This window comes from Podarcis tiliguerta (genome assembly GCF_965153285.1).
Source record: "Podarcis tiliguerta genome assembly, chromosome: 12".
NCBI classification, from domain to species: domain Eukaryota; kingdom Metazoa; phylum Chordata; class Lepidosauria; order Squamata; family Lacertidae; genus Podarcis; species Podarcis tiliguerta.
Window position 1 is genome coordinate 58,584,713 of NC_139545.1, and position 27,536 is coordinate 58,612,248.

The 27,536-nt window shown below is 47.6% G+C and overlaps 3 protein-coding genes and 1 long non-coding RNA gene across 6 annotated transcripts in view; 3 read left to right on the forward strand and 1 right to left on the reverse strand.

The window, feature by feature from the left end:
- Window positions 1-27,536, forward strand: part of LOC310660977 (uncharacterized protein) — a 776,342-nt gene that overhangs the window by 612,253 nt on the left and 136,553 nt on the right. The gene's annotated exons all lie outside the window — the stretch shown is intronic.
- LOC310661158 overlaps window positions 1-27,536 on the reverse strand; it is a 142,919-nt gene that overhangs the window by 102,631 nt on the left and 12,752 nt on the right. The gene's annotated exons all lie outside the window — the stretch shown is intronic.
- LOC310660953 (zinc finger protein 213-like) lies at window positions 7,531-13,946 on the forward strand. The gene is made up of 7 exons (XM_083406569.1): window positions 7,531-7,618; window positions 9,023-9,526; window positions 9,799-9,880; window positions 10,130-10,212; window positions 10,870-11,050; window positions 11,891-11,995; window positions 12,895-13,946. Exons 2-7 carry the CDS (start codon window positions 9,113-9,115, stop codon window positions 13,614-13,616), a joined length of 1,587 nt encoding a protein of 528 aa, XP_083262695.1. The 5' UTR covers window positions 7,531-7,618; window positions 9,023-9,112; the 3' UTR covers window positions 13,617-13,946.
- LOC310660950 (uncharacterized protein) lies at window positions 18,360-25,748 on the forward strand. Of its 2 annotated transcripts, none has more exons than XM_083406565.1 (6): window positions 18,360-18,478; window positions 19,334-19,841; window positions 20,276-20,345; window positions 20,614-20,696; window positions 21,786-21,912; window positions 24,098-25,748. In XM_083406565.1, exons 2-6 carry the CDS (start codon window positions 19,425-19,427, stop codon window positions 25,000-25,002), a joined length of 1,602 nt encoding a protein of 533 aa, XP_083262691.1. In that variant the 5' UTR covers window positions 18,360-18,478; window positions 19,334-19,424; the 3' UTR covers window positions 25,003-25,748. The 2 variants fall into 2 exon arrangements, with proteins under 2 accessions (XP_083262691.1, XP_083262692.1); XM_083406566.1 differs by lacking the exon at window positions 18,360-18,478 and adding an exon at window positions 18,540-18,631.

Consider the following 27,536-nt stretch of genomic DNA (forward strand, 5'->3'; position numbering starts at 1 on the left):
CTCTAAGGAGGGGGCCTCTGTTTACATCCTGGGCAGGCCCCCCTTAAACAGAAAGAGAATTGCACATTAAAGGACGTCCTAAGAACGAGCCTTAAATCACTGTTTACCTAAAACAGCTGGAAATGTGAATGCGGAGAACAGAACACAGATTAATTGGGTCTCTTTTCCCCTGGGCATCCTGCATACCTTAAAACCATCCCACACGGTGCATCGCAAGAGAAGCTGAAGGGCACCTTGGGGTGCTTTGCTGTGTGCAGACACCCCAAGTCCCAAGGCCTTTAGAGCTTGGCTGTGGGCCCCTCCCAGAATGTGACTATTTTGCAGGGGTGATCTAATTGTAGGCCAGCAAATTTAAGCTGCACAATAAAAATGGATTTGGCACTCTCTTGCGGGAGAAAGCAACAGACTACCTACAACACCCCACACAGTTTTGAAGTGTATGTCTACAGTAAGAGAATCCTGGGAACTATAGCTTTCCTATCACAGACAGAGCTGCCATTCCCAGCGTCCTAAATAAACTGCAGTCCCCAGGATTCTGTGGGGGGATATGCACTTTTAATATAGGGTGTGATCCTGAGCCAGTGCCTCCTTTTTGCACCAGCACCAGCAGTTCACCATTCAGGCACGTTTGCCCTTGTTGGCGCCACCTGCTTCCATGCGCTCCCCATCTCCCCACAAGCCACTTCTGTGTAGCATCTTCACTCCCTGAAGAAACCGTTCTAGCATCCCCCGGCCTTAACCTCACAAACAAACGAAGACCTCCAGGGCCAGCCTGGCACTCTGGCACTCGAAGGTGGCATGGCTGTCGCAGGAGGTGCTTCTCCCACACTGGAAGGGACACACTGCCATCTGCAGGCCACTTCAGAGCCCTAAGGGAGGCTGCATTGCAAGGGCTCTGGGACGGAGAGGGGGCAAGGAGGGGGAGGAGGAGGAAGGGGCTGTGGGAATGTGGATAGTAGGAGAGGATATATTGATTAAATATTATCCTTCCTCACTCCCACTAGTGAGCTAGTAGCAGAGCACATTCCCTTGCTGGAAGCTGGTTGATGGATTAGTCACAACAATTCAGTCTGACTTGTCCAGATTGGATTGTTCCTGGTAAATTTCCCCTTTAGTTCCCTATTAAAAGCAATAATGACACAACAGTCTTCTATTAAATGTAATGATAAGGTTTACTTACATTCAGTTCACAGTATGATTCCGAAGGCAGGCTTTAGCTAGTAGTTACAGTTGCAGAGAAAAGTGTGGCTTCATCCTCTGCGAGGGATGAGCCCATGTGCTGCTGGCTAAGAGCCAGCAGACAGCAAAAGGCATCAAGAGAGTCAAGAAGAGTGAGAGGAAGGTGGCTACGTGATTAGCCCCTTTATAGGGTCTCCCAGGGTCATGCCCATCGACCTGGTCACAAGCAGGAGGAGGATGCTCCAGACCAGGTGTGACAGGAAGTCCTCCTGACTGGAGCAACATTCCCCTGTGTGTCCACTCTGGGCAAACAGGAAATGTTGTATTTGATTGCTGCAGTGATGCTATATCCCACAGGAGCCAGCCTGCTGCGTTTGGGCTAAGGGGGAGCAGGGAGAGAACAGCAACAGATGGTGCCTCAATATCACTGGCATGGCTACCCTTTCGGAGAATGATTGGGAAACCTGGCCCAAATGATTGCATAACTAGCCATTCACACATTCACGGGGGAAATTGGAACAGGGTCATGGTGTGAGCCACATATGATGGTGGGCAGAGACTCCCTAGAACACTTGTGCGTGCAAAGACCCTCTTTGGGCTCATATACTCTCTTTCTTTTTTATGTATTTTTATTAAATATTTTCTTGGTTTACAAAAGTATGTGCAATCTCTCTCTCTCTCTCTCTCTCTCTCTCTCTCTCTCTCTCTCTCTTTCCAAGTAACATTTTTTACAGATCAGTTTCATTTCTGAATGCCACCTGACGATGCTTCAGAGGGTGCCTTGCAAACAATACAAGGCACGGGATAATTAAGCCCTTTTGTTTCAGATAAACAGATACAGAAAGTGACCTTCCAACTCTACAATTCTGTGATTCTGTGATTCTATGAATAAAGGCATTGTAATATTCACTCATCCGGGATTCACCACCCTTTCCCCATAAGGATAAGTTGGCTCAGAATAGCACTTAAAGCCCAGATTTTCAGTTGTTTGGGTATCTCTCAACAAGGCGCCCCTTTTGGCTCAGGGGTCTCAGGGATCAGCCCTATGCTTCACTGGGTCATGGTGAATTGGGAGTCACAGAGCATCACTTCTGGCAACTGCTTGACCAGGGCAAGTCTTGCCTGTATGTTCCTCTGTTTGTGCTCTGCTTCCTTGAATAAAGAATCAGCTTTACTGCTCATCTCCGAGTCTCTGTGCTCACCTGTAGCTGAAGCAGCCCTGAAACAGGCTGGCTGAAAGTGCGCACGTTAAATCCAAGCAACTTGGGGAATTTAAAAGCTCTTTTTAGGCCAGGTCCTCTTGGGGTCAGCCGGCACATCACGAGCTTTTGAGCTCTCTGCCTTGCTGGGGATGCAAGGCCTGCTCAGAGCCCAGACACTGGGATGCTCATGCGAGATCTCACAGGGCCACCTGAGTAAAAGGTAAAGGACCCCTGGATGGTTATGTCCAGTCAAAGGTGCCTATGGGGTGTGTTACTCTTATGGCTTTCAGGCTGAGGGAGCCGGTATTTGTCCACAGACAGCTTTCTGGGTCATGAGGCCAGCAGGACTAAATTGCTTCTGGTGCAACGGAACACCATGACGGAAGCCAGAGCACATGAAAACGCCGTTTACCTTCCTGCCACAGCAGTAGCTATTTAGCCACTTGCACTGGTGTGCTTTTGAACTGCTTGGGCTAGTCACACTTCTCTTGGCTCCACTCACCTCACAGAGTGTTTGTTTTGGGGGAGGAAGGGAAAGGAGATGGTTAGCCGCTTATTTATTGGCAGTTTATTTCCTAGGCTGAAATCCTAAAAAAGCTCCACAACACAGCCCTCACACATGTCCACTTCATCAAATCTGGCCCTCTTTGAAAAAAGTTTGGGCACCCCTGGGGAGTGAAAGGCGTCCAAACGCTTCTTCCTCCTCCTCCTCCTCGGAAGGGGATGAGACAAGTGCTCTCCTCCCACCACAGCACCTTCTCTCCATCCAAAGACACATTGCAGTCAGTTTTAAAACAATAACAAAACCAAGGAAGGTGCAAAGGAGGGTGGGAGGTGGCCTGAGCCCTGACACAGAGGCATGGAGGGCTGCATTTGGTTCCTGAGCCTGATAGTCTTTCTCAATGCTCTAGCCTAGCACCATTCACAAAGTTCCATTCCAGGCAGGCACACACCCCTTTCTGGCTCACCTTGGGCAACGAAATGTCTCAGGCCGGCCCAAATTAGAATGAACCTCTGTGCCACATGCATTCACAACCCTGCCCTTGTTGCATTTGCACAGTTTCCTGCAGGGTAGGGGTGCGTGCAAAACAATTTATGTGCAAATTTTACAACGGAAATGTGCAAAGCATCTTTGTTGTCTTGGTTTTTGTCTTCCAAGTGCCCCAGATCTGTCCTCCAGTTCACCCCTTGCTGCCTTATTTGGAAGCAGGAGGCTTGGACCAAACTTCATTTCCTGCCAAACATTTGATTCAATGCTGCTTATATCTTTGTATCTAACAACCATGGATGGGGGTGGAATCAGGAAGGAGGCTGTGGCACACAGGGAGGGGATCAACCCTTTCTTTGCCTCCCATTGGCTCCTCAGCTGGGCCTGATCCCTGGACCTGAGTCAAGCTGCCTTTCTGGGAGACTGAAGTGCAGTGTCATTTGTTATGGATCCTCTCACTGAGGAAAAAGCAATAGAATCAAAGAGTTGGAAGGGACCCCGAGGGCCATCTAGTCCAACCCCCTGCAATGCAGGAATCGTCTTGCCCAACCTGGGTCTTGAACCCACAACCCTGAGATGAAGTCCCTCATCCTCTACCCACTTCCTGGAGTCTTTTCCCTCTCAGAGATGGGGATGCACAAAACAGCATTTCAGTTTGTTACCGGAAAAATCCGAGAGCTCCCTTGGACAAAAAGTAAAGACACCAACCAGAGTAAATTGGAACAAATCAGCAGCCTGTAGGCTTGGCCTTTATTGAACTGTTGCAACAGGGTGTTCCCCTCACTTGCAGGAGAGAGGAAAAGACACAGAAAATGGTGTGCAAGACCTTATAAAAACTTTTGAAATTCCCATCCTCTAGGTCAAGCCCACCCCCAGAAACATCTTGATTGTCTTCTGTCTGGGATCATCAGGGTTGGCATAGCAACTGGGCAGGGCTCCTGTGGATGTGCTGGTATGGTGAAGGGATTATGGCGCCCTGTATCAAACCTTCCCCATTTTGTAGTCTTTCCTTCATGGAGTAAAATAAAAGTGGAACAGTGCAAATCCGATGTATGGTTGATTTTCTATGAATTTATAACAGAAGTGTAGCGTATGTAGTGTGTGTGAAGTTTGTACAAACTGAATGATATGGGGGGGGGGGTTTCCTGCTACAAGTTAATAGTATTTGAATCACGCAGCCCCAAATACTGAATGCTCCCCATGCATGATGAATAGGCTAAAGGTGATTTCTGGAAAGATTTGCACCTCTAGAGGTGGAAAGCAGGTAGCAGACTTACAGCATGATTTTGCATGAGTGGTGAAAGGGGGGGGTGCCTGAGAGAGGATCTCCCACCCACTTCTTTGCCCAGCTGCAACACAACAGCCCTTCAGTACTGCCTATGGTTCTTATTCTCTGGGGGTTGCTGCTTTCAGCTCAGATGCAGAGGGACCTGGGATGAAATACAATTACTTAAAAAATAAATAGAGGCCAACTAAGTTAGTTATTGAAGACAGAAGTGCCTGGCGTGCTCTGGTCCATGGGGTCACGAAGAGTCGGACACGACTAAACAAAAACAAAGTTGGTCTCTAAGGTGCTATTGGAAGGGGGGGTTATTTTTTATTTTATTTATTTTGTTTTGTTTCAACTACGGCAGACCAACACTGCTACCTACCTATAACTTAAAAAATAAATAATCTCCTACCCAGCGAACCCTGCAATTTTGGCTCCAATGGGCACCCAAACTGCTGGGGAGAACAGGGCCAGCTTCCAGCTTGGTTTTCAGAACAACAGTGAATCCAGGAATGGCCTTCAACTGGGTGGCTGTTGAAGGTTCAGCAGTTAGCTAGCAGAAGTGGCTCCCGAAAGCAGTGGATTTGGCGGACTTCCTTCCCGCCTGCTCTTATACCAGGGATGAGGACGCAAAAGTGCCTTAAAATCCAAGTCACAGGGATGTGCGGAGCTTCTTGGCTCTGAAACGGGGAAGACCCCAATCCCCTCCTCTGCGCTGGCTGAGAAATCAGTGGGGCTCCGAGGTGGGGCGGGGGGGGGGCTGGGTAGGGAGGATCTAACGGCGCGACCCCCTCCCCACTCAGCCAAGAAGTTCAGCGGGTGCCTTGGGCTCCGTCACTGCCTCCCCTCCGTCAGGCTGGGACCCTCATGCATCCCCTGCTTTGGAGAGGCGAGGGGGCGCAACGCTCTCCTCCTCCCTTCCGCCCCATTCACAAGCCAGATCCTCGAGGAATTTGAGCCTTTCTCCAGGATCAGGGAAGCCCCAGGAGGGAGCAGGGGGCTCGGGATGCAGCAGAGGGAGCAATTCTCGTGCAATTGTAGAGCTCAACCCTTTCCTCCTCCTTCTCGGCAGCGAAAGAAGACAAGCGCTGGACTGCAGGGAAGCATCCTGACTCTTGATTTTGCGCGTGTGCGTGTGAAGGGGTGGTTGCATCTCTCTCCTCCCCCCCGGCTCGCCCGGTTGCAGAGCCTGGCTACAGCCCGAGTCCTGTAACTCCAGGCAACCCATCCTGAAGGGGGGGGGGGGTGGCGGAGGAGGAAACAGCCTCTAAAAGGGCTGAGCCCGTTGCTCCTCCTACCGCGATCTCGGGCTGGCAGAGGAAGAAGTTTGAGGGGCGGCGGGGTCCCTGCAAAACTGCCCCCCTCCGCAAGCCAGATGGGGGTGGGTGATGGGGAGGCAAGGCCCCCACTCCTTGGGCTAAGACGTCCCAGGCCCATCTCCACTCCCCGGAGTGGGAGGTTTCGATTCAAGGTGGGCTGTGGGAGTATTAGGATCCCAGATGTTGTTGTTGAGTCGTGTCCGACTCTTGGTGACCCCCTGGACCAGAGCACACCAGGCCCTCCTGTCTTCCACTGCCTCCCGCAGTTTGGTCAGACTCATGTTTGTGGCTTTGAGAACACTGTCCCACCATCTCGTCCTCCGTCGTCCCCTTCTCCTTGTGCCCTCCATCTTTCCCAACATCAGGGTCTTTTCCAGGGAGTCTTCTCTTCTCATGAGGTGACCAAAGTATTGGAGCCTCAGCTTCAGGATCTGTCCTTCCAGTGAGCACTCAGGGCTGATTTCCTTCAGAATAGAGAGGTTTGATCTTCTTGCAGTCCATGGGACTCTCAAGAGTCTCCTCCAGCACCAGAATTCAAAAGCATCATTTTTTTGGCGATCAGCCTTCTTGATGGTCCAGCTCTCACTTCCATACATCACTACTGGGAAAACCATAGCTTGAACTATACGGATCTTTGTCGGCAAGGTGATGTCTCTGCTTTTTAAGATGCTGTCTAGGTTTGATGTTGTAGGTGGTGCTATTGAGCAGCATCAAAATATTGGAAGTCGAAACAAAACAAATAAATAAATAAAAATTATAAATATAATAAATATACCAATAACTAACTTTGTTGGTCTCTAAAGTGCTACTGGAAATATTTATTATTATTATTATTTGTTTCGACTACGGCAGACCAACATGGCTACGCACCTGTACGTAAAATATTGGAGGTTTGTCACACAGAAATATGTACTGAATTTCAAAACAGATGCAGTTCCATAAGGGATTCCTACTTCCAAGGTAAGACTGTATTGTGAAGGGGGGGCTTTGGCTCTGGAGGACTCTCGCTCCCCTTCCGATTTCCTCTCCTCTCTAGGAATGCAGCTCAGTGCCTTTTAACCCTTAGCAAGCCGAGCAAACCCAGCCCTCTCCCTGGAAAACCACAGGCTTCATAAACACCTGCTAGGCTAGGCGGCCTCAAAGTTCTGAGACTACAATTCCCATCATCCCTGACCACTGGTCCTGCTAGCTAGGGATCATGGGAGTTGTAGGCCAAAAAACACCTGGAGGGCCAAGCTTGAGGAAGTCTGTACTAGGCCCTGAAGTCTAGGCTTAATGGGGACTCGACCTCCATTCCTGAGGAGATTTCCTCCCGGTCCGCTACTTGCCCTTGTCCAAGATGGCGGTGGTGCCCTCTCCGCCCGCTTCTTGCGTCACATTCTATCCTCAGTGCCTCTCCTAAGATGGCGCCTTTGATACCTGTCCTATCGCTCCCTTTCTCCCTTTCCCAGCATGACGGAGCCCTCCCTTCCGCCCTGTTCCAAAATGGCGCCTTTGGTGTTTTGGCGCGCACCGCCGCATCCCCCACCGCCTCGAGGACCGGAAATAACGCAACGGAAGGGCGGGGCGTGCAAAAGTCCTTCCTGCCAATCACTTCCTGCACTGAGAGGGAAGGGAGCGGGGTCTCCGTCTCTCTCTCGACGGCGCCTTCGGGAAGCTGGTTAGTCTCTTCTGCCATAGGGCAAAGTGGGGAGAATTAGGAGTGGCAGGGGGCGGGTGCGTGGGGGACCCACCCCTCTGGTAGGGATGCGTTCCGAGGGCCACCCTGGGTCCCCACCCTGCCCTCTGCTCATTTCTGTGGCTCCTCGGAGCTGTCAGCGGACTGCAGCAGCTGCCATCGCAGGAAAGGCTTTGGCTGGGGGGCTAAATAATAATAATAATAATAATAATAATAATAATAATAATAATAATTTATTATTTATACCCCGCCCATCTGGCTGAGTTTCCCCAGCCACTCTGGGCAGCTCCCAATCGAGTGTTAAAAACAATACAGCATTAAATATTAAAAGCTTCCCTAAACAGGCTGCCTTCAGATGTCTTTTAAAGAGAAGATAGCTGCTTATTTCCTTCACATCTGAAGGGAGGGCATTCCACAGGGCAGGCGCCACCACCGAGAAGGCCCTCTGCCTGGTTCCTTGTAACTTGGCTTCTCTCAGTGAGGGAACCGCCAGAAGGCCCTCGGCACTGGACCTCAGTGTCCGGGCTGAACTATGGGGGAGCTGATGGGTCTCAAGTCTACAGTGATGCAAAGATGGGGTTCAGCATGCTGAGTGGACAAGACCGAGAAGGGGTCCAAAGGTCAATTGGGGGGCAGATGGGGTTCCTCGACCCAGAAAGGGAACCCAGCTAAGAGAAGGAGAACTCTGATCCTGAACCTCCTTCAGGAGAAGAAAAGGCTGAGGAGTAAACCTTCCACAAACCCATAGTGGATTCCCTAAGGTGGTTGGGTGACACTTTGTATGCCTCCTTCCAGCACCTTCTGCAGTCACTTTGGTGCTGCTCACAAAGCAAATTGACTTCACCCCCAGAGGTGCACTCCATTGTTAATTCTTCAATTTGAGATTTACATTTAGATCAACCAGGTGAAGCAAAATGCCGATGGGGTGTTTGTGCTTACCTACGCCAAAATCTCAAGGGCTTTATTTTCCCCACACTTGATGCTGTATGTTATTGCTGCTGTTGTTGTTATTATTAATATTATTAGAATTATACAATCGTAGAATTGTAGAGTTGGAAGGGATGCCAAGGGCTGTCTAATCTAAGGTTACCAGACATCCCCGTTTCCCAGGGACAGTCCCCAGATTTACAAATCAGTCCTCTGACAAAATCCATCTATTTAGTAGGAAGTTGAAAAGTGTCCCTGGATTCACTGAAAAAATCTGGTAACCTTAGTCTAGTCCAACCTCTTCAGTGCAGAATCCAACTACTACTACACTGATTACCCAAGGCAGATTAAAATTCAGTATTAATAAGAATTAAACCACGACTCATCCACGCCTGCCCAAGGAACATTTTTCTTCTCCTGACAGTGTGTCAATCTTACAACAATGTATTTGTTTTGTAGTATTTTCTAGCACCTCTAATTTGGACAGATAGGACTTGGCAGAAGACTACAGGTTACTTCCAGTCTCTTGGGGGCTTCCTGAGAGCCCAGATGGATGAGCAAGACTCAGCTGGCCCTGAAGCAGGAAGAGGCCATGTCATCAAAACCGAGAGCAGTGGGGGATTCTGGGAAAACTCTGTGCAGAAGATCCTGGGAGAGGAGGACATTCTCCGCTCAGATGTGCAGAGCCAGCAGCTCAGGCAGTTCTGCTACCAGGAGGCCGAAGGACCCCGAGAGGTTTGCAGCCGACTCTACTGCCTTTTCCGTCAGTGGTTGAAGCCAGAACGGCGTACGAAAGCTGAGATGCTGGACCTGGTGATCTTGGAGCAGTTCCTGGCCGTCCTTCCGCCAGAGATGGAGAGCTGGGTGAGGGAATGTGGAGCGGAGACCAGTTCCCAGGCGGTGGCCCTGGCCGAAGGATTCCTCCTGAGTCAGGCAGAGGAGAGGAAGCAGGCAGAGCAGCAGGTGAGAGAGACTTTCCTCTGGATACTCCCAGGGTCTTCCATCATGAGGGAGAGGACCCCCAAATTCTCAGCTAATGGCTCTTCTTTTTTGGAAAGCGTTCACGGAATGAGATCTGTTACCCCCAAATTGTTTGCTTCTGCCATTCCTTTTCTAACCCTTCTCCTCATTCTCTGTTTGGAATCCTTGTTGAGGTTCCTGCTTTGCAGGGAGTGGGACAAGATGGCCCTTGGAATCCCTTCCAACTCTAACATTCTCTGATTCTTTTATTTCAGGGAAAGGATCTGTTTGCAGCAATGGGCCGGTATTCCTCTGAGGCAGAGAGAACTCCGTTGGACATCAAAGAGAGGCCACAGGGTATGGAGGATTGAGTTGTTTTTCTGTTTGGTCACATTCCGTGAATCCTGAAACTCATCCAGGGGTTCCTTGAATCTTCTTGGGGGAAAGCCCCAAGGAAGGGAAGACGCTAAAATACGAAATGGGTACAAACGTCCAAATGCACTCTGCGGGTGAGTTTCTAAGGCCCATCTGTCGTTAGAGCTTCACTGCTTCACCTCTGAGAGAAGCATGCACACCTGGCTTCACACTTACCTTTGTCTCTTGCAGGTGATGGAAGGATGCTGGCAAGACCTCCTCATTCATCTTTTCATGGGGGTGGAGGGGAAGCGGCCGCTGTGGAACCAGATCAGGTAGCAGGAATGAGCATATTGTGGAAAGAGGCTGGTGGGTGGGATAGTCAGGGTGCCTCTGGGCCCAAGCAAATCTCACCCTTCCTCCACTTTGTTTCTGGCCAAGCTGCCCTGAACAAAGACCAAATAGGCCTTTCTAGAAGGTCAGGGTGCTGAAAATAAGGAACAGCCGCCTTGCCTCAACTAGCTTTACTGTTGCTTGCATTATTTCTCGGTCACCGTTTTCTTTCTTTATTGTTGAATACTATAATAGGCTTCTAAGCAGTTGAGAAACCATAAAAACAGTAGCCAGGATTCACCTTCAGGGCTTTCCTAGGTCTCCTTTTGCTTCCCATTTGCCCCCTGAAGAACCGCACACAGAGAGAGTACAGAGGAGATCCTCCCCCCCCCCCCCCGGCAAATTGGAACACTTATGCCAAGAGAATTATTTGGGGAACACCATGTTCAGTTCCACCCATTTACAACAAAATTAATACGCACCATTGAAAGACACAATAGAAGAATTCATTTAAAATATAAAAATAATAATCCATAACTAAAATGTGCAGCAAATCAATTCCTTTAAAACAACACAGCCATTAAGAGGCAGAAAACACCAGATCAATGTCTAGTCGATCATCTTTACGCTATATGAGGACATTTCCCTTTTTCTTTTAGGGTTCAGTGCGCTTTGAAGATATCACTGTTCCTTTCACAGATGAGGAGTGGGCGCTGCTGGATCCTGAACAGAAAGCTCTGCATAAGGAAGTCATGGAGCAGAACCGTGAGATGATGGACTTGTCGGGATTTCGGTCCCTACGAGCTGCACGAGCCGCCAGGAAGCAGCAGAAGCTAAAAGGTGGTTGTTTACATCAGGTGTAGCTGACCGGGGGAAAGGAAGGCTGAGCCAGTTCTCAGGCTGTCCTCAGTGTAACCGGGGCGGAGTTGCACTTATTTCTTCCGCTCCTGGACTGGAGCAGTGTTGAGTCGGAGAACTCTAAGCTGGACTGCTCAGGACGTGCAGTCATGTGTGGATTTTCTATGCAGTTTTAATAAAGTAGATGAAGTCTACGAACTGCCTTTTCTTCTGATGTTTGCTCAGGAGAAATTGGTGTGCTTTTCTCATAAGAGACAAGTCGCCTAATTGTCAGTCTCTCTGGACTAAAGGAGGATTCCTGGATGGTAGCCAGAGAGTGACCACCGGACTAATCGCCCCGGAGTGCTTTGGGATGCTGGCAATGCTCCCGGGCGGGCGATCTTCCAACAGGACTTTCTCGGTAAAGCTCCCCGTTGAATCATAATACAGTCATACCTCGTGTTGCGTACGCTCCGTGTTGCGTACGTTTAGGATAAGCACGCTCTCTGCCTGGAAGTGTTTCCGGAGCGCGCGTGGCCCAGATGTGCGGAACACTTCTGCACACTTTGCGCAGAAGCGCCCAAATCGCGCTGCTTCTGGGTTTTTTGTTTTTGTTTTCGTGCGTTCGCGTTACGTAGCATGATCCGGAACGGATCACATACGTAACACATGGTTCCACTGTATGTTCTGAAATGTAATATGTATATCTCTATGTGACAAACCTCTGATATTTTTATGGAGCTCAACAGTGCCACCTACAATATCTGTGACTCTTAACACCCGTACAGAACATTTTGAATAGGGAGCTACCTACTGTTTCATCTGTGACTATTCTTTCTCCAGGTAAAAGAAAAATCCTTCCTAAGGTGCCACTGGAAGGAGTTTTTTATTTTGTTTCGCCTACGGCAGACCAACACGGCTACCTACCTGTAACTATTCTTCCTCCAGGTATTATTACTACTATTGTTATTATTTTTATTTCAGATTAAAAAAACCCTCAAAGCAGTTTACAAACTATGTTAAAAGTCAAATAAAACAATCCAGAATAAAGCAGTACATAAGAAAGTCAGCCAAGTCTGAACTGCCAAGGCCTTTCCAAACGTTGGCTTTAGGCTTGTTAGTTTCTCCAGTAGTTTCTCCTAGGCTCTTTTGATGTTGCATCTGTCCATTTTTTGTGGACCAATGAGGCTACTGACCTTGGAGATGAAGCGGATTCAATGATAGGACCAAGTAAAATCTTATCTGAGAAAAGAGCCAGGTTTTCTAATTTCAGGATCTCATAAATATCATCCTTGATGCCAGTCAACAAAGCTAATGAACCCTTTAGTAAGACCTCACAGATAACTCCCTTCAGTTCTTCCCTTATGAGAAGCACTCGTTGTTAGCATTTCACCCCTCCCTTCTGGGAGAATCGTATGATCTGGTGGTCAGGGAGGGAACTGTGTCTTTAATCTTCCTTTTCCTGACTCTGAGCCTCGTGTTTAGGGAGAGTGATTTCATCTCTGCTGTAGATAAGATGTGTGAGTAAGAAGCTATACCACACAGTCTGTATATTCTGTAAATAATTCTGTAGCTTGTAGAAATCAAGAAGAACTGCTTCAAAACTCTTGCAGCCCCATCTACGTTTGTTGAACCTCTGACGGTGGTGCTCATAACGCACAGTTGTGAGTCCAGGTTTCCGGATTATGCTGAAGGTGTTCCAGTCTTCCTGCCTAGCCCAGTCGGGGTGCATAGCGGGTTCCAGACATGGACAAATCCTGGCATCAATCCACACTCATTAGCATTGTTCAAGGATTGAGGGCTAAATTTCCTCCTGAGGCTCTGATCTGTTTTTCTCTTTGTTGCAGGTGGTGATCAATTAGAAATGAAAAGCAAGGGAGAAACCGGGGAGAAACTATATCGGTGTTTGGAATGTGGAAGGAGATTCAGTCAGGAATCCCAGCTCATGTCCCATCAAAGAATCCACACTGGGCGCAAACCCTATCAGTGCTTGGAATGCGGAAATACCTATAGTCACAGAAGCACTCTCATTGCCCATCAAAGAATCCATACAGGCCAGAAACCTTATCGGTGCTGGGACTGTGGAAAGGGTTTCAATCAGAGGGCCAGTCTCGTGGCACATCGAAGACTTCATACTGGGGAGAAACCTTATCACTGCCAGGACTGTGGGAAGTGTTTCAGTCAGAGGAACAGTCTCGTGGTACATCGAAGAACTCATACTGGGGAGAAATCCTATCAGTGCTTGGAATGTGGAAAGTGCTTCAGTCACAGCTTCACTCTCACTTGCCATCTAAAAACTCATACTGGGGAGAAATCCTATCAGTGCTTGGAATGTGGAAGGAGCTTCAGTCAGAAGTCCGGTCTCACGTCCCATCAAAGAACCCATACTGGGGAGAAACCCTATCAGTGCTTGGAATGTGGGATGAGGTTCAATCGGAAGGGTAGTCTCACTGCCCATCAAAGAATTCATACTGGGGAGAAACCGTATCAGTGCTTGGAATGTGGAAAGAGCTTCAGTCAGAACTCCACTCTCATTACCCATCAAAGAAGTCATTGTGGGAAAAACTAACAATGATTGGAATATGTACTGAGCTTCAGTCAGAGCTCCTCTCTCACTTCCCATGAAATAATTTACACGGGGGGAAACCTTATCAGTGCTTCAAATACAGAAAGAATTCCGCAATCTCACTGCCCACCAGTGAACTCACAATCAGGAGAAGCCATAGCCGTGGCTGTGTACAGAACTAAATTTTAGGGGACTTTACTTAATAGGTAGATGAGGATTGCACCCGTGTTTTTGACCTTTGGGGACCCAGCACAGAAGTCGACCGTGTCTTTAAGGACCATGGAGTATGGGTATGCCAATAATAAGGGCAATAAAAGCAATTTATAACAATCAGACGGCAAATTTGATTATAAAAAATGAGTTGACTGAATATTTTCCAATCCAAAAGAGGACTAGGCAGGGATGCCCTCTCTCCTCTTCTTTATACTTACCTTGGAGGTTCTGAATGAGGGGTGGCGCTGTGGAGGGACATGGGTGGTGCTGTGGAGGGACACGGGTGGCGCTGTGGGTTAAAGCCTCAGCGCCTAGGACTTGCCGATCGCATGGTCGGCGGTTCGAATCCCCGCGGTGGGGTGCGCTCCCGTCATTCGGTCCCAGCGCCTGCCAACCTAGCATTTCGAAAGCACCCCCGGGTGCAAGTAGATAAATAGGGACCGCTTACCAGCGGGAAGGTAAACGGCGTTCCGTGTGCTGCGCTGGCTCGCCAGAGCAGCTTTGTCACGCTGGCCACGTGACCCAGAAGTGTCTGCAGACAGCGCTGGCTCCCGGCCTATAGAGTGAGATGAGCGCACAACCCTAGAGTCTGGCAAGACTGGCCTGTACGGGCAGGGGTACCTTTACCTTTTAATGAGGGAGGGATAGAATAAAATTAGGAAGAAACTCATATAAACTTAGAGCCTTCGCTGATGACATGCTGATAATGATAGAGGAACCAGTAGATAGGAGAGTGGCGGGGCTCAAAGTAAACAAAGAAAAAACTACGGTCATGGTTAAAAATTTGGGTGAACAGAGGAAAAAATTAATACAAGAGAGGAATGGTCTTCAAATTGTAAAAAAAGCAAAATATCTTGGAATTCAAATAACATTGAAAAATATTGAATTATTTGAAGAGTATTACAATAAAATTTGGAAAGGAATCAAAAAGCAATTGGACATTTGGCAAAGATTAAAATTGTCACTTTGGGGCAGGATTTCTGCGATAAAAATGATTGTATTACTGAAATTGTTATTTTTATTTTAAATGCTCCCAATAACCAGTAATTACCAGATATTTGAAGGATGGAGGAAGGATATTACAGTTTGTTTGGCAAGGAAAGAAGCCAAGGATAAAGTATAAAATATTAACAGATTCCAAAGAGGGGGGGGGAGTTTGGATTACCTAATTTGAAACTTTATTTAATTTTGCGGCCAGTTTCGGGTGGGTTAAAGATTGGATTTTGCTGAGGAATGTGGAGATCTTAGATATTGAGGGGTGGAACAACCAATTTGGTTGGCACTTATATTTGGCATATGGTAAAGTGTTAAATAATAAAGATTTCTTAAATTGTGTAATAAGAAGGCCCATATATAAAGTTTGGGAAAGTCGTCGTTGGTTACTTGAACCGAAAACACCTTGGTGGGTTTCACCACCAGAGGTGATAGGAATTAAAAAATTGAACATGGGAAAGATCTGGCCAACCTACCAAGCAACAAAAGAACAAGGTATTTTAACATTAAGAGCATATGAAGAAATTAAAAGACCATTGCAGTAGTTGGCTCCATTATCATCAGATAGCAAATTTGTTTAAAGAGGATAAAAAACAGGGTTTTGAACAGGGGATCTCAAAGTTACAAAAGGAATTATTACAAACGGATAAAAAGATAATATCAAGAATGTACAATTTATTATGGGAGTGGGATCTAAAAGATGAAGTGATAAAGGAATCAACAATAAAATGGGCACATGACCTGGGCAAAACAATATACCTAGAAAACTGGGAAAGATTATGGACCCAAGATATAAACTTTACCGCTTGCTACCTGATAAGAAAAAATATGAAAATGTGCCACCGATGGTATGATACACCAGTGAAACTGGCCAAAATATATAAAAATTATTCAAACAAATGTTGGAGATGCAATGCAGAATTGGGAACCCTAATTCACATGTGGGGGTGTAGGCTAATAAAACAGTTTTGGATAAGGATTCATGAAGAATTGGGGGGGGAGTAATTAAGATTACAATTCATAAAAAATCAGAAGTATATTTATTGGGACTACTAACAGATATTCCTAAAAACCAGAAGAATATATACTTATATGGGACAGCGGCAGCAAGATTATTGGTTGCAAAAAAACTGGAAAACAATAGTACCAGAGCTATCGGAATGGAGATCCAAAATGTGTGAATTAATGGGCATGGCAAAATTAACAGTGTCAGTGAGAGGAGGCTTCACTCAGAAGGTCAATAAAGAATGGGAATGTGTTGAAACATATATGGAAAGGGTTGGAAAGGTAAGCTAATTATTAGCAAATAAATATTATTAGTAAAAAATAGTAACTATATCACAAGGTAAATGAAAAAAAATAAGAAAAATTAGTTTATTAAAGGAATTTAAATAGAACAGCAGAACGATATAAGAACAACAAGATTGCATATAGGTGAGGGAAGTAGGGAGGAAGGGGAGGGAGAAGAAATATTAAAGATTAAATTAATATAGGATGTAGTATGGGTTTGCTGATTTGTGTGTTTGTTTTTGTCTGTATGCTTTCTTATGGTTATCAATAAAGTTATTTAAAAAAATAAAAAAGGACTATGGAGTACACACCCAGGGCCCAACACTTCTTCACACTACTATGCTACTACATTAGCCAATGACCTTCATGCCATGCCTGGTGGAGGGTCAAGCACGATTTGGCCCCACTGATGAGGTTACCATCTATCAGCATAGCTGTCAACCGTCCCTTATTTGGCGGGAAACTCCCTTATCCCAGCGCCGTGTCCCGCTGCTGTCCCGGATTGATGATGTCCCTTAAATTTCCCAGGTTTCAAAGGAAGCAGCTCCTCTCCCTCCCTCCCTGCCGGCCAGGGAGGAGGGAGGCTCCAACTGTGTAGCTTGGCTGCCCAGCCCGCCCCTCTCCAGCCTTGGCCCCTGTGAGCCCCTCCCCACTGGGACTGGCGGGAGCCTCGGGCCCTTCTGCCGCCATCATCCTCGCGGCTGCCAAACTGAGCATCTCTGCCTGGGGCCTCGCCTCTGCCTGTCGTTGCCGCCACCGCTCCCGCTAGGCCATACTGCGGCTGCACCGCCAAAGGACCCGGATGAGATGGGCAGCCTGGCGTACCCTATGAATTGCTGAGGAGCCTTGAGAGGAGAGCGAGGGCAACCATAGAGAAAGCAGTTCAGAGAGAGGAGGAGGAGGCGCGGTCAGGTGTTCCAAGGGCTACAAGGGAAGGACCGCAAGCGCTTCTCCCATAGATTTGTAGTGGTAGACTAGCATAGATGGTCTGATCTGCGGGTTTACTTTGGGCGCTATTTCCCCCCCCCCCTCTCCTCCCGCCCCACCTGATGGAACTGAGAGCTGCAGATGGAGCACGAGAGAAAAGATACAGAACTGCAGCAGCATCTTCGTAACTTGGACTTCGTTTTGCGTGAAAAGTGGTTGCTGCTGTAGTTATTTAATCAGCTGGTGTCTTGAGCAGCAACCTCTGGAAATGAAGGGCTAAAAACGGTTTGAATCCCTGCGATGGGCTGAGCTCCCATTGCTTGGTCCCTGCTCCTGCCAACCTAGCAGTTCGAAAGCACGTCAAAGTGCAAGTAGATCAACAGGTACTGCTCTGGTGGGAAGGTAAACGGAGTTTCCGTGCGCTGCTCTGGTTCTCCAGAAGCGGCTTAGTCCTGCTGGCCACATGACCCGGAAGCTGTACGCCGGCTCCCTCAGCCAGTAAAGCGAGATGAACGTCGCAACCCCAGAGTCGGCCACGACTGGACCTAATGGTCAGGGGTCCCTTTACCTTTTTACAGGATGTATAAGGCAGCACAGCCTGTATTAGGTATCCATTCTGGGCACTTGGGATTTGCTACCTCTGCTCCTTTTACCGATAGCCAGACCAGTCTTTCAAATGAGCAGAAAAAGGTTTACTTATAAGAATCTTGTGTCCTTCAAAGAAGTAAAGGTAAAGGGACCCCTGACCGTTAGGTCTAGTCATGTCCGACTCTGGGGTTGCGAACTTAAAAATGGAAAGCGTAATACTGGTGGTCAACAAAAATGGTTTAAAGACTTAAGGCAAATCTTTAAAATGTAGTATAAGCACCAACAATTGGGAAACACTGGCCTGCGAGCGCTCCAGTTGGAGAACAGCCTTTGCCAAAGGTGTCATGGGCTTTGAAGACACTCGAACTCAGGACAAAAGGGAGAAATGTGCTAAGAGGAAGGCACGCTTGGCAAATCCACACCGGGATCAACTCCACCAATGTCCCCACTGTGGAAGGAGGTGTGGATCCAGAATTGGCTTCTACAGTCACTTACAGACTCATTGTTAAAACCATGTTCATGGAATACAATCTTACTGGGCTACGAGGGGTCGCCAAAGAAGAAGTATGAATAATAAGTTATTATGATGATTATGGGGCTGCGCTTCTGGAGAGAGCCGGCTCCGGCTTCGCGCATTCGGCTCTTGCGGGGCAACCTGCGCGGGAGGGAATCTTTCGAGGGAGGGCTGAACTTGCTGCGCTCGGCTTTTTGAGGGTTAAAAGAAACTGAGCTGGCTTCCTAGAGAGGCCGGGAGAGAAGGGGGGGCGAGGCGAGCAGGTCCTCCGGAGCAGAATCCCCCGGGGCTCGCTTCTGTCTTTGGGACCCGGTGAGTCTCGTCTCTCTTCCCCCTGAGGGTGCAATGGGGAGAAGGGGGGCCGGGGCTGCAGGGGAAGGATGCATGGGGGGCGGGCGGGTCCTGCTCAGCTCAGGAAGAGGGGGACCCCCAAGTCAGGGAGCAGAGAGTCCTACTGCCCCCAAAGCCAGAGAGAGGACGAGGAGGGCAGGAGGTCTGCAACTCTATCCATGCCCCTTTGGAGAGGGGGCTTGGGGTCGGGGGGGGGAGCGAGGAAACCCCATTCAGATGGATGAGCCCAGTCTCAATATCGGGGGGGGGGGGCTGGCCTGATCCTGCAGGGCTCCTCTCCTCTTCTGATGCTGAGTTCCTGCAGATGCAAGCGAACTTTGCACTTCCCTTACCATCAAAGCTCCCCTCCCCAATCCTCAGATAGGACAGGGGTCTTATCCAGATTCCTGACTGGCACATGCGCACCTATTCAGACCTGCAGGCCCTACATGCTCAGAGGATCTTTTGAGATTGAGCAGGAAGCCCTGTCGAGAACCTTGGCTGCCTGCACTGCAAGGGAAATGGACTGGGTGACGCTGGGCACCCTGACACTGGAGGTGTCTAGACCCTGGTACAAGTTCCTCACTTCTCCATCACGGTTCAACTTCATTCCTTGACTGCAAGCACTGAAAGGCAGGAGCAGCCAGGCTGATTCATATCACAGAAATCCCTTCAGTTGCCTTCACATTTTGCTTGGGAAGTGTCCTTCTACGTGGGCTAGAGGCTGACTTCCCTTTTTTAAATAAAAGAAAATTCAGTGTCTGGGCCGTGGTGCAGATCAGCCCTTGTTTCTAGCACGACTCATCTAATCTTGCTCAATGAACCTCTGCCTTCTGCTGATCACAACAATGCATTTGCTTTGTAGGACTTCCTAGCACCTCTACTTAGGACAGACAGAACGGGGCAGAAGACCAGGGGGCTCCTTCCGATCTCTTGGGGGATTCCTGGTAGCCCAGATGGATGAGCAAGACTCAGCTGGCCCTGAAGTGGGAAGAGGCCATGACATCCAAACCAGGAGCAGTGGGGGATTCTGGGAAAACTCTGTACAGAAGATCCTGGGAGAGGAGGACACTCCTCGCTCAGTTGTTCAGAGCCAGCAGCTCAGGCAGTTCTGCTACCAGGAGGCCAAAGGACCCCGAGAGATTTGCAGCCGACTCTACCACCTTTACTATCAGTGGCTGAAGCCAGAAAAGCATACGAAAGCTGAGATGCTGGACCTGGTGATCTTGGAGCAGTTCCTGGCTGTCCTTCCACCGGAGATGGAGAGCTGGGTGAGGGAATGTGGAGCGGAAACCAGTTCCCAGGCGGTGGCCCTGGCCGAAGGATTCCTCCTGAGTCAGGCAGAGGAGAGGAAGCAGGCAGAGAGAAAGCAGGTGAGAGAGACTTCCCCCTGGATGCTCCCAAGGGGCTCTGAACAGGAGGGACAGTACAGTGGTACCTCGGGTTACAGACGCTTCAGGTTACATACGCTTTAGGTTACAGACTCCGCTAACCCAGAAATGGTACCTTGGGTTAAGAACTTTGCTTCAGAATGAGAACAGAAATCGCACGGCGGCTGCTGGAGGCCCCATTAGCTAAAGTGGTGCTTCAGGTTAATAACAGTTTCAGGTTAAGAACGGACCTCCGGAACGAAATACGTTCTTTACCCAAGGTACCACTGTATACCGAAATTCTTTCCTAATGGCTCATCCTTTCTGTTTTTGGAAAGCAAGCAATGAGATCTGATAGCCCTGAAGTGTTTACTTCTGCCATTCCTATTGTAATCCTTATTTTCATTCCCCGTTTTGAATCCTTGTTGCTCCTTCAGGGAAAGTTTCTGTTAGCAGAAATTCCTGAGGCAGAGAGGACTCCGTTGGACACCAGAGAGAGGCTGCTGGGTAAGGAGGAAGGAGTGTTTTCTCTTTTTGGTCTCATTCTATTAATATGGAAACTAATCTTTGGGTTTTCATCTTTGCGGTGGGTAGAGACAGTTGAGGCCAAGAGGAGGGGCGATGTATTTTTACACAAATAAAATATGAAATGGGTCCAAATGTCCAAATGTACTCATCACGTAAGACTTTTTCTAATGCCCGCCTTAGAGATGCACAGCTGAACTCCGAGAGAAGCATGCAGGGATGTCTTCTCACTTACCTTTGCCTCTCACAGGTGACAGAAGGATGCCGACAAGACCTCCTCACCGCTCTTTTCTTGGTGGTGGAGCAGAAGCAGCAGCTGTGAAACCAGATCAGGTCAGAGGAAGGAGCCTTGTGGGGAGAGGCCGAGGGGTGGGATTGTCAGGGTGCCTCTGAGCCCAAACAAATCTTTTTCCTCCTCTTGGCTTCTGTCAAAGCTGCCCTTAACAAAGGCTGAAATGTCATTAGTATAATTGATTGCCATTTGTTGCCATTTTCTTCATATGCTTAACAGTGAATGCTAAAACAGGCTTCTATGCAGTAGGCAGACTATGAAGAGTGGCCAGGATTCACCTACCTGGCTCCGTGAGTTGCACAACGGGGCCTCCCTGTTCTCCTTCCCCACGCCTCGGCTGCCACACACTCCTTAAAGTTAGCTTTAGGACATTGGGAAGATACCCTTCCACGTAACAGCAAGATGAGAGAGAGGATCTTTTCATCTGGCAAATGGGAATGTTTGTGCTAACAAAATGACTTGAAGAACACAGCGTGAAGTTCCACCCATTTAAACAATGATTAATACCCATCATTAAAATTGTTGTTGTTGTTGTTTAGTCATGTCCTCCGCTTCGTGACCCCCTGGACCAGAGCACGCCAGGCACTCCTGTTTTCCACTGCCTCCCGCAGTTTGGTCAAACTCATGCTAGTCTCTTCGAGAACACTGTCCCACCATCTCGTCCTCTGCCGTCCCCTTCTCCTTGTGCCCTCCATCTTTCCCAACATCAGGGTCTTTTCCAGGGAGTCTTCTCTTCTCCTGAGGTGGCCAAAGTCTTGGAGCCTCAGCTTCAGAATCTGTCCTTCCAGTGAGCACTCAGGGCTGATTTCCTTCAGAATGGATCGGTTTGATCTTCTTGCAGTCCATGGGACTCTCCAGAGTCTCCTCCAGCACCAGAATTCAAAAGCATCAATTCTTTGGCGATCAGCCTTCTTTATGGTCCAGCTCCCACTTCCATACATCCATCATTAAAATACATGGGGGGGGGGGATTTCCACAGAGACGTCAAAATAAGCATTCATACTTAAAATGTGCAGCAAAACAATCCCATCCAAGCAAGACAGCCATTAATAGGCACAAAATACCAGAGCAATCTTTAGTAGATAATATTTACGCTGTCTAAGAGGAGGACATTTCCCTTTTTCTCTTAGGGTCCAGTGTGCTTTGAAGATATTGCTGTTCATTTCGCAGATGAAGAGTGGGCGTTGCTGGATCCTGACCAGAGAGCTCTGCATAAGGAAGTCATGGAGGATAACTGTGGGATCCTGGTCTCTCTCGGTAAGGCTCCCTGTTGGATAATAATACAGTGGTACCTCGGATTAAGAACAGTCCTGTTTACGAACGATTCTGTTTAAGAACTCCACAAAACCGGAAGTAGTGTCTGGGTTTGCAAACTTTACCTCGGTTAAGAACGGATTCCGAACGGTGGAAGGGCACCGGCTGCGGGAGCCCTCATTAGGGAAAGCCTGCCTTGGTTTAAGAATAGTTTTGGTTTAAGAATGGACTTCCGGAACGGATTAAGTTTGTAAACTGAGGTACCACTGTATTTGTTTTGAAATTCCAGACATATATTTTATAGGGGAAATCTGCAATATTTTGATGGAGCTGGTTGCACTCACTGAGCGAGAGCTGGCTGTCTTGGAGGAGAAGGGGAGAAAGTGAGGGCTCTGCGACCCCCCCCCAAAAAAAAAACCTCCAGAGGAATCTGGAGCCTCCAAGGACACCCCACAGTGCAGAGGATCTTGAACGGGGCTGAGAAAGCTCCATGAAGGATCAGGGGGGGGCGGGTTAAGATAGCAAAGGGGAGCTATGCTCCCTCCAGGACAGAAAATCTCTGATGTGGACCTAACCGAGTGGTAGCACCCCAGAAACAAGAGCTGGGTCTGGGAGGAAGAGCCACAGGACCCCCAAAAGTACTTAAGAAGAAGGAAGCCCATCTCAAAATGGCACTATCTGCCTGGGGGAAAACTGACTCTGGTTACTGTTGAGAAGAACAGACCTGCTTGTGAGTATGAGGGAAGTGGAAGGGGATCAAGTTGCCAGAGGGATGAGAAAGAGAGAGATGAACTTCTAAAGCCCAAACAACTGGAAAATGGAAAGGATAAGAGGTGGAAGAGAGGATTGGAAAGGCGAGAGTGGAGCGGGGGAGGGGGGATAAAAAGACGGTGGCTGTGTGAGTGACTGTCTCGCTGGTGGAAAATAGCGCTAAGGGGGAAAGAAGGGGAACATCTGTGAAGCAGCCCCTTTCTCTCTCTGAAAAAGACCACCCCAGAAAACAAAGATTTCCACTCAGGAAATCTGAGGCTAAAATTAGAGTATAAAACAGACTCCAGACAAGAGTGAATGCATGGGGGGAATGTCTTAGAGAGACTGAAAAAATAGTGTGGGTGTTGAAATACAGCAAGACCTGAATGGACTATTGGACAAATGTGGATTGTGGAACTTGAGTGGACTCTGGCTTGATTCAAACCTTCAAGGGGGCAGGTAACATTAAAACTCTCCTAAGGAAAGAATAAGCCAAGAGAGGAGTATAGGCTATAAAGGAGACAAGGCTACAGGCAAGGAGAGAGGAGGACAGAGGAAATAAGAAAAGCAGAGGGCTTAAGACTGAAGGGAGAAGGAAGAAAGAAACTTTTTATCAGTTTTGTTGGGCGGGGGTTAGTTTATTTTTTCCCTGCTTCCCATTTCTTGATGTCCAGAATTATATTTAAGGGTGGTGTTTTGTTTTGTTTTTGAAAACTGAAAGGAGGGGGAAGGATAGAAGGAGTGGTCTGGGAGGAAGAGACCAGAGGGGCGGGCATATCATGGCTTTTGATAATGTGTCCTGGGTTTTCCTGACAAGACGCCCTAGAATGCCATGGAGAGATGGACTGGAAAGTCCGAGGATAAGAGATAATGATGAATACGATATGATGCACATATGACTTGTAAAAATGCATTAAAATAAATAAATGATGGTGCTCAACAGTGCCACCTCCAGCACCTCTGATTCTAACACCCCTACAGCTCCCCTTGAATGGAGGCGCATCTCCTGGTTTGTCTGCAAATATTCTTCCTCCATTCCTTTTAAAAAACAATGATGAAGCTGGTCTGAACTGCCCCAGCATTTTTAAATGTCGGCTTTGCAGTGGTAAGAGAAGTAATTTCTGTCAGGATTTATGCTTTCGTTTTTGCTTCTGTCTGTTTTTGGTTGACCAAAGGGACGACTGACGTTGGAGATGGAGTGGATTCCATGATTGGCCCAAATGAAACACATCCCAGGAAAGAGTCAGGATTTTCAAATCTCAGGTTCCCATAAATATGTCAGCTAATTCCAGTCAATAAAGGCAGTGAACCCTGTAGCGGAACCTCACATCTAATTCCCTCCGTCTTTTCCGCTATCACAAGCGTTCATTAGCATTGTTCGATAATTTGGGGCTCCATTTCTTCCTGAGGCTCTAATTAGTTTCTCTTTTCATTGTAGGAGGGGATGAATTGGAAAGGAAGGATGAAAGGAAGGACCATGACAAAATCTACACAGTGGAGAATCCGTATCAATATATGGAGTGTGGCGAGAGCTTCAGCCAGAGCTCCCTTTCCACTTCCCATCAAATAAATCCCATTGGGAAGAAACACTATCAGTGCCTGGAATGTGGAAGGGGCTTCACTCGGAACTCGCGTCTCACGGCCCATCGAAGAATTCATACAGGGGAGAAACCCTATCAGTGCTTGGACTGTGGAAAGAGATTCACTACGAGCACAAGCTTCCATCGACATCAGAGAATTCACTATGAGGATGAAGACTATCCGTGCTTGGAATGTGGAAAGAGGTTCAGATGGAAGGTCAGTCTGACTTCCCATCAAATAATTCACACAGGGGAGAATCCATATCAGTGCTTAGAGTGTGGAAAGAGCTTCAGTCAGAGGGCCCACCTCACGACCCATCAAAGAATTCATACAGGAGAGAAACCGTATCAGTGCTTGGAATGCGGAAAGAACTTTAATACAAGGCCAAACTACTATCGACATAAAAGTATTCACCGTGAGGAGAAACCATATCAGTGCTTGGAATGTGGAAAGGGGTTCAAGTGGAAGAGTAGTCTCGCTTCCCATCAAAGAATTCATACAGGGGAGAATCCCTATCAATGTTTGGAATGTGGAAAGAGTTTCAGGTGGAAGGACACTCTCGCTTCCCATCAAAGAATTCATACAGGTGAAAATCCCTATCAGTGCGTGGAATGTGGAAAGAGTTTCACTGTGAAGAAAAACCTCACTTGCCATCAAAGAATTCATACAGGCAAGAAATCCTATCCGTGCTTTGGGAAGAGCTTCGGTCAGAGCTCCCATCCAATTCCCCATCAAATAACTCACAGTGTGGAGAAACCATAGCAATTGCTGTGTAGTGATGACTGTTTGGGAGAGACTATGGAAGATAGATTTGAAATTTACTGCATATTATACCTTGAGAGAAAACTATGTGAAAATAATGTATAACACCATATAAACTAGCAAATATGTATAAAAATGTACGTGCCAGAAATGTCAACAGGAGGAAGGGTCATTTTATAATATGTGGTGGTCCTGTGAAAAGTCAAAGAGTTTGGAGGGAATGATATATAATTAACTGAAAAGGATGTTTAATCTGACAGTTCCTTAAAAACCCGAGGTGTTTCTGCTAGGAGCAATGGGGACGGAGGTCGTGAGAAAGCTAACCAATTTATTTATGTAGCATCAACAGCAGCTAGAACTTTATATGCACAGAGGTGGAAAGAGGATTACCAACAAAGGAGGAATGGCTTCTGAAACAGGGATTATGCTGAAATGGTGAAATTAACTGCCAAATTAAGAGGATATAATGAAGTTTTCAAGGAGGATTGGAGACCATTGATGGATTATCTATTAAAGTATTACCCAGACATGAAGTTGTTAGCAGGATTTGAAATATTAATGCATAGGTGAAAGAATTAACAATCCTAGAGTTTAGAAAGTAAAAACTTATGTGCTGTGAAACAACTAATAAAATGGAGGAAAAAACAAACATCAGGAAAGGGAGGTCAAGAAGAAAATTCATGGGGTAAAAAAATTATGTTCTGAAATACTTTTGGAGATTTAATAAAAAATGCTTTTTTAAAAAACCAGTTGCTATGTAGTAATTAAATTTTAAGAGACTAATTAGTATTTGGGTGAGGATTGCAACGGTGTTCTTGTGCTTCGTAGTCCCAGCAGAGAAGTCAGTCTCGCCTCTCGGAGCCATGGGGTGCAAGCCTGGTGCCCAATATTTCTTCACACTACGAATCCAGATCTGCAAGGTGGAAGTCACTGGCCAAGTGTTGAATGTATCAAAATCACTGAGACCTAATTGGATCCATAGAATGTTTGGGATCTGGTGGGCTTGTGTGTTCTGCTCTGGAACCAGCCCCTCCAGGGGGTTCCGCTAAGAGGGACCAACGGCCTCTTTGTGCTTCTTGCCCCACACAGACTTGCTTCATGCTGTTGTATTTAGTGTTGACTCATGTTGAGCTAATGGTCTGCTAGGACCCCTTGACCCTTTCCCCATATGCCACTGGCAATCCAGATGTTCCCCATCTGATATTTGTGCATCTGGTTCTTCCTGCCTAAGTGCAGAACCTGACCTTTGTCCCTATTGAAGTTCACTTTCTTAGTTTGGGGCCAGTTCTCCAACTGGGAGATGTACTGATTCTTTTCCAGGTGGTCCCTTTAGATCAGGCATAGGCAAACTTGGCCCTCCAGATGTTTTGGGACTACAATTCCTACCATTCTTGACCACTGGTCCTGTTAGCTAGGGATCATGGGAGCTGTAGTCCCAAAACATCTGGAGGGCCGAGTTTGCCTATGCCTGCTTTAGATATTTCAAAAGATGGCTCTTATATCTGTTCTCGGTCTCCTCTTCTCCAGGCTAAACATACCCAGATCCCTCAACTATTCCTCAAGATGCTTGGTTACCAGACCCTTGAGCATCTTGGTGGCCCTACTCTGGACATGTTCCAGTTGGTCAATATTCATCTTGTAGTGCCCAGAACTGGACACAGCATTCACTTTTTCTGCTGCTGCATTGGACTGTTGACTCATGTTCAGCTTATTGTCTACCCCATGCTACTGGCAAGCCAGGTCTCCCCACCCACCCCCTAGATTTGTAATGCAGCAGTTCTTATTTACTGAGGTGTGTGTGTGCAATTACTGTCCTCTCCCCTCTCTTCCACACTCTTTTCCTCTTCTGCACAATGAGGCCACCCATCTTAGCCCCAGAAGAGGGAGCACAGAAAGGGCAAGGGTGAGTGGGCAGTGTTGAATGGTCTCTTTGAATCTGAAGGTTCATTATTGTTCCACAAGATGTGTATTTCTTTAAAGGCCAGAGTAAATAACGTGAGCTAGTTTTACAGCTGTGAAGCAGAATAGCAGGTGTTGTTAAGTTGTGGTAATTAAGCTGTTGGTTGTGGCATATAAAGAGCAGCTCTCTCAGTACCCTGGTGGATGGGTCATGATTATTGATATATTGTAATTTAGTATTAAAGGAGTTTTTGTTATTAAAACCTAGCAAAAGTTATTTTTGCGTTCCTTGTAATGTGTGGTCTCCCCAGCACGCCTTCTGTAGCACAACTAATCTGCAAATAGCCAACAGGCAACCCCAGGACTTGCCCCCAGGCACCCAGACTGAGCCAGTTTGGACATCCAGGCCCTGGTTTCACTCCATCAAGCCCATGAGACGAAGTGTGCCTCCACCTGAGGAAGAGCGCAAAGGGAGACTAGCTTTCCTTTAGGGCCCTGTCCAGTTCTACCATTCTGGGACTTTGTGGCTGAGGAGAAGGGGGCTTGGGAGGAGCAAAGCCACCCTGTGGGGCACCTAAGACCCCTTTGCCTGCAAGAGGCTGCCTGCCTCTGAACAACAGGCAGAAATCCAACCA

Bases quoted from the DNA above. Each gene is read 5' to 3' on its own strand.
- LOC310660953 (XM_083406569.1), top strand. From the start codon at position 9,113: ATGGATGAGCAAGACTCAGCTGGCCCTGAAGCAGGAAGAGGCCATGTC. The intron at 9,881-10,129 runs GTATGGAGGATT...TGTCTCTTGCAG, and splicing joins CATCAAAGAGAGGCCACAGG to GTGATGGAAGGATGCTGGCA. The intron at 10,213-10,869 runs GTAGCAGGAATG...TTTTTCTTTTAG, and splicing joins CCGCTGTGGAACCAGATCAG to GGTTCAGTGCGCTTTGAAGA.
- LOC310660950 (XM_083406565.1), top strand. From the start codon at position 19,425: ATGGATGAGCAAGACTCAGCTGGCCCTGAAGTGGGAAGAGGCCATGAC. The intron at 20,346-20,613 runs GTAAGGAGGAAG...TGCCTCTCACAG, and splicing joins CACCAGAGAGAGGCTGCTGG to GTGACAGAAGGATGCCGACA. The intron at 21,913-24,097 runs GTAAGGCTCCCT...TTTTCATTGTAG, and splicing joins TGGGATCCTGGTCTCTCTCG to GAGGGGATGAATTGGAAAGG.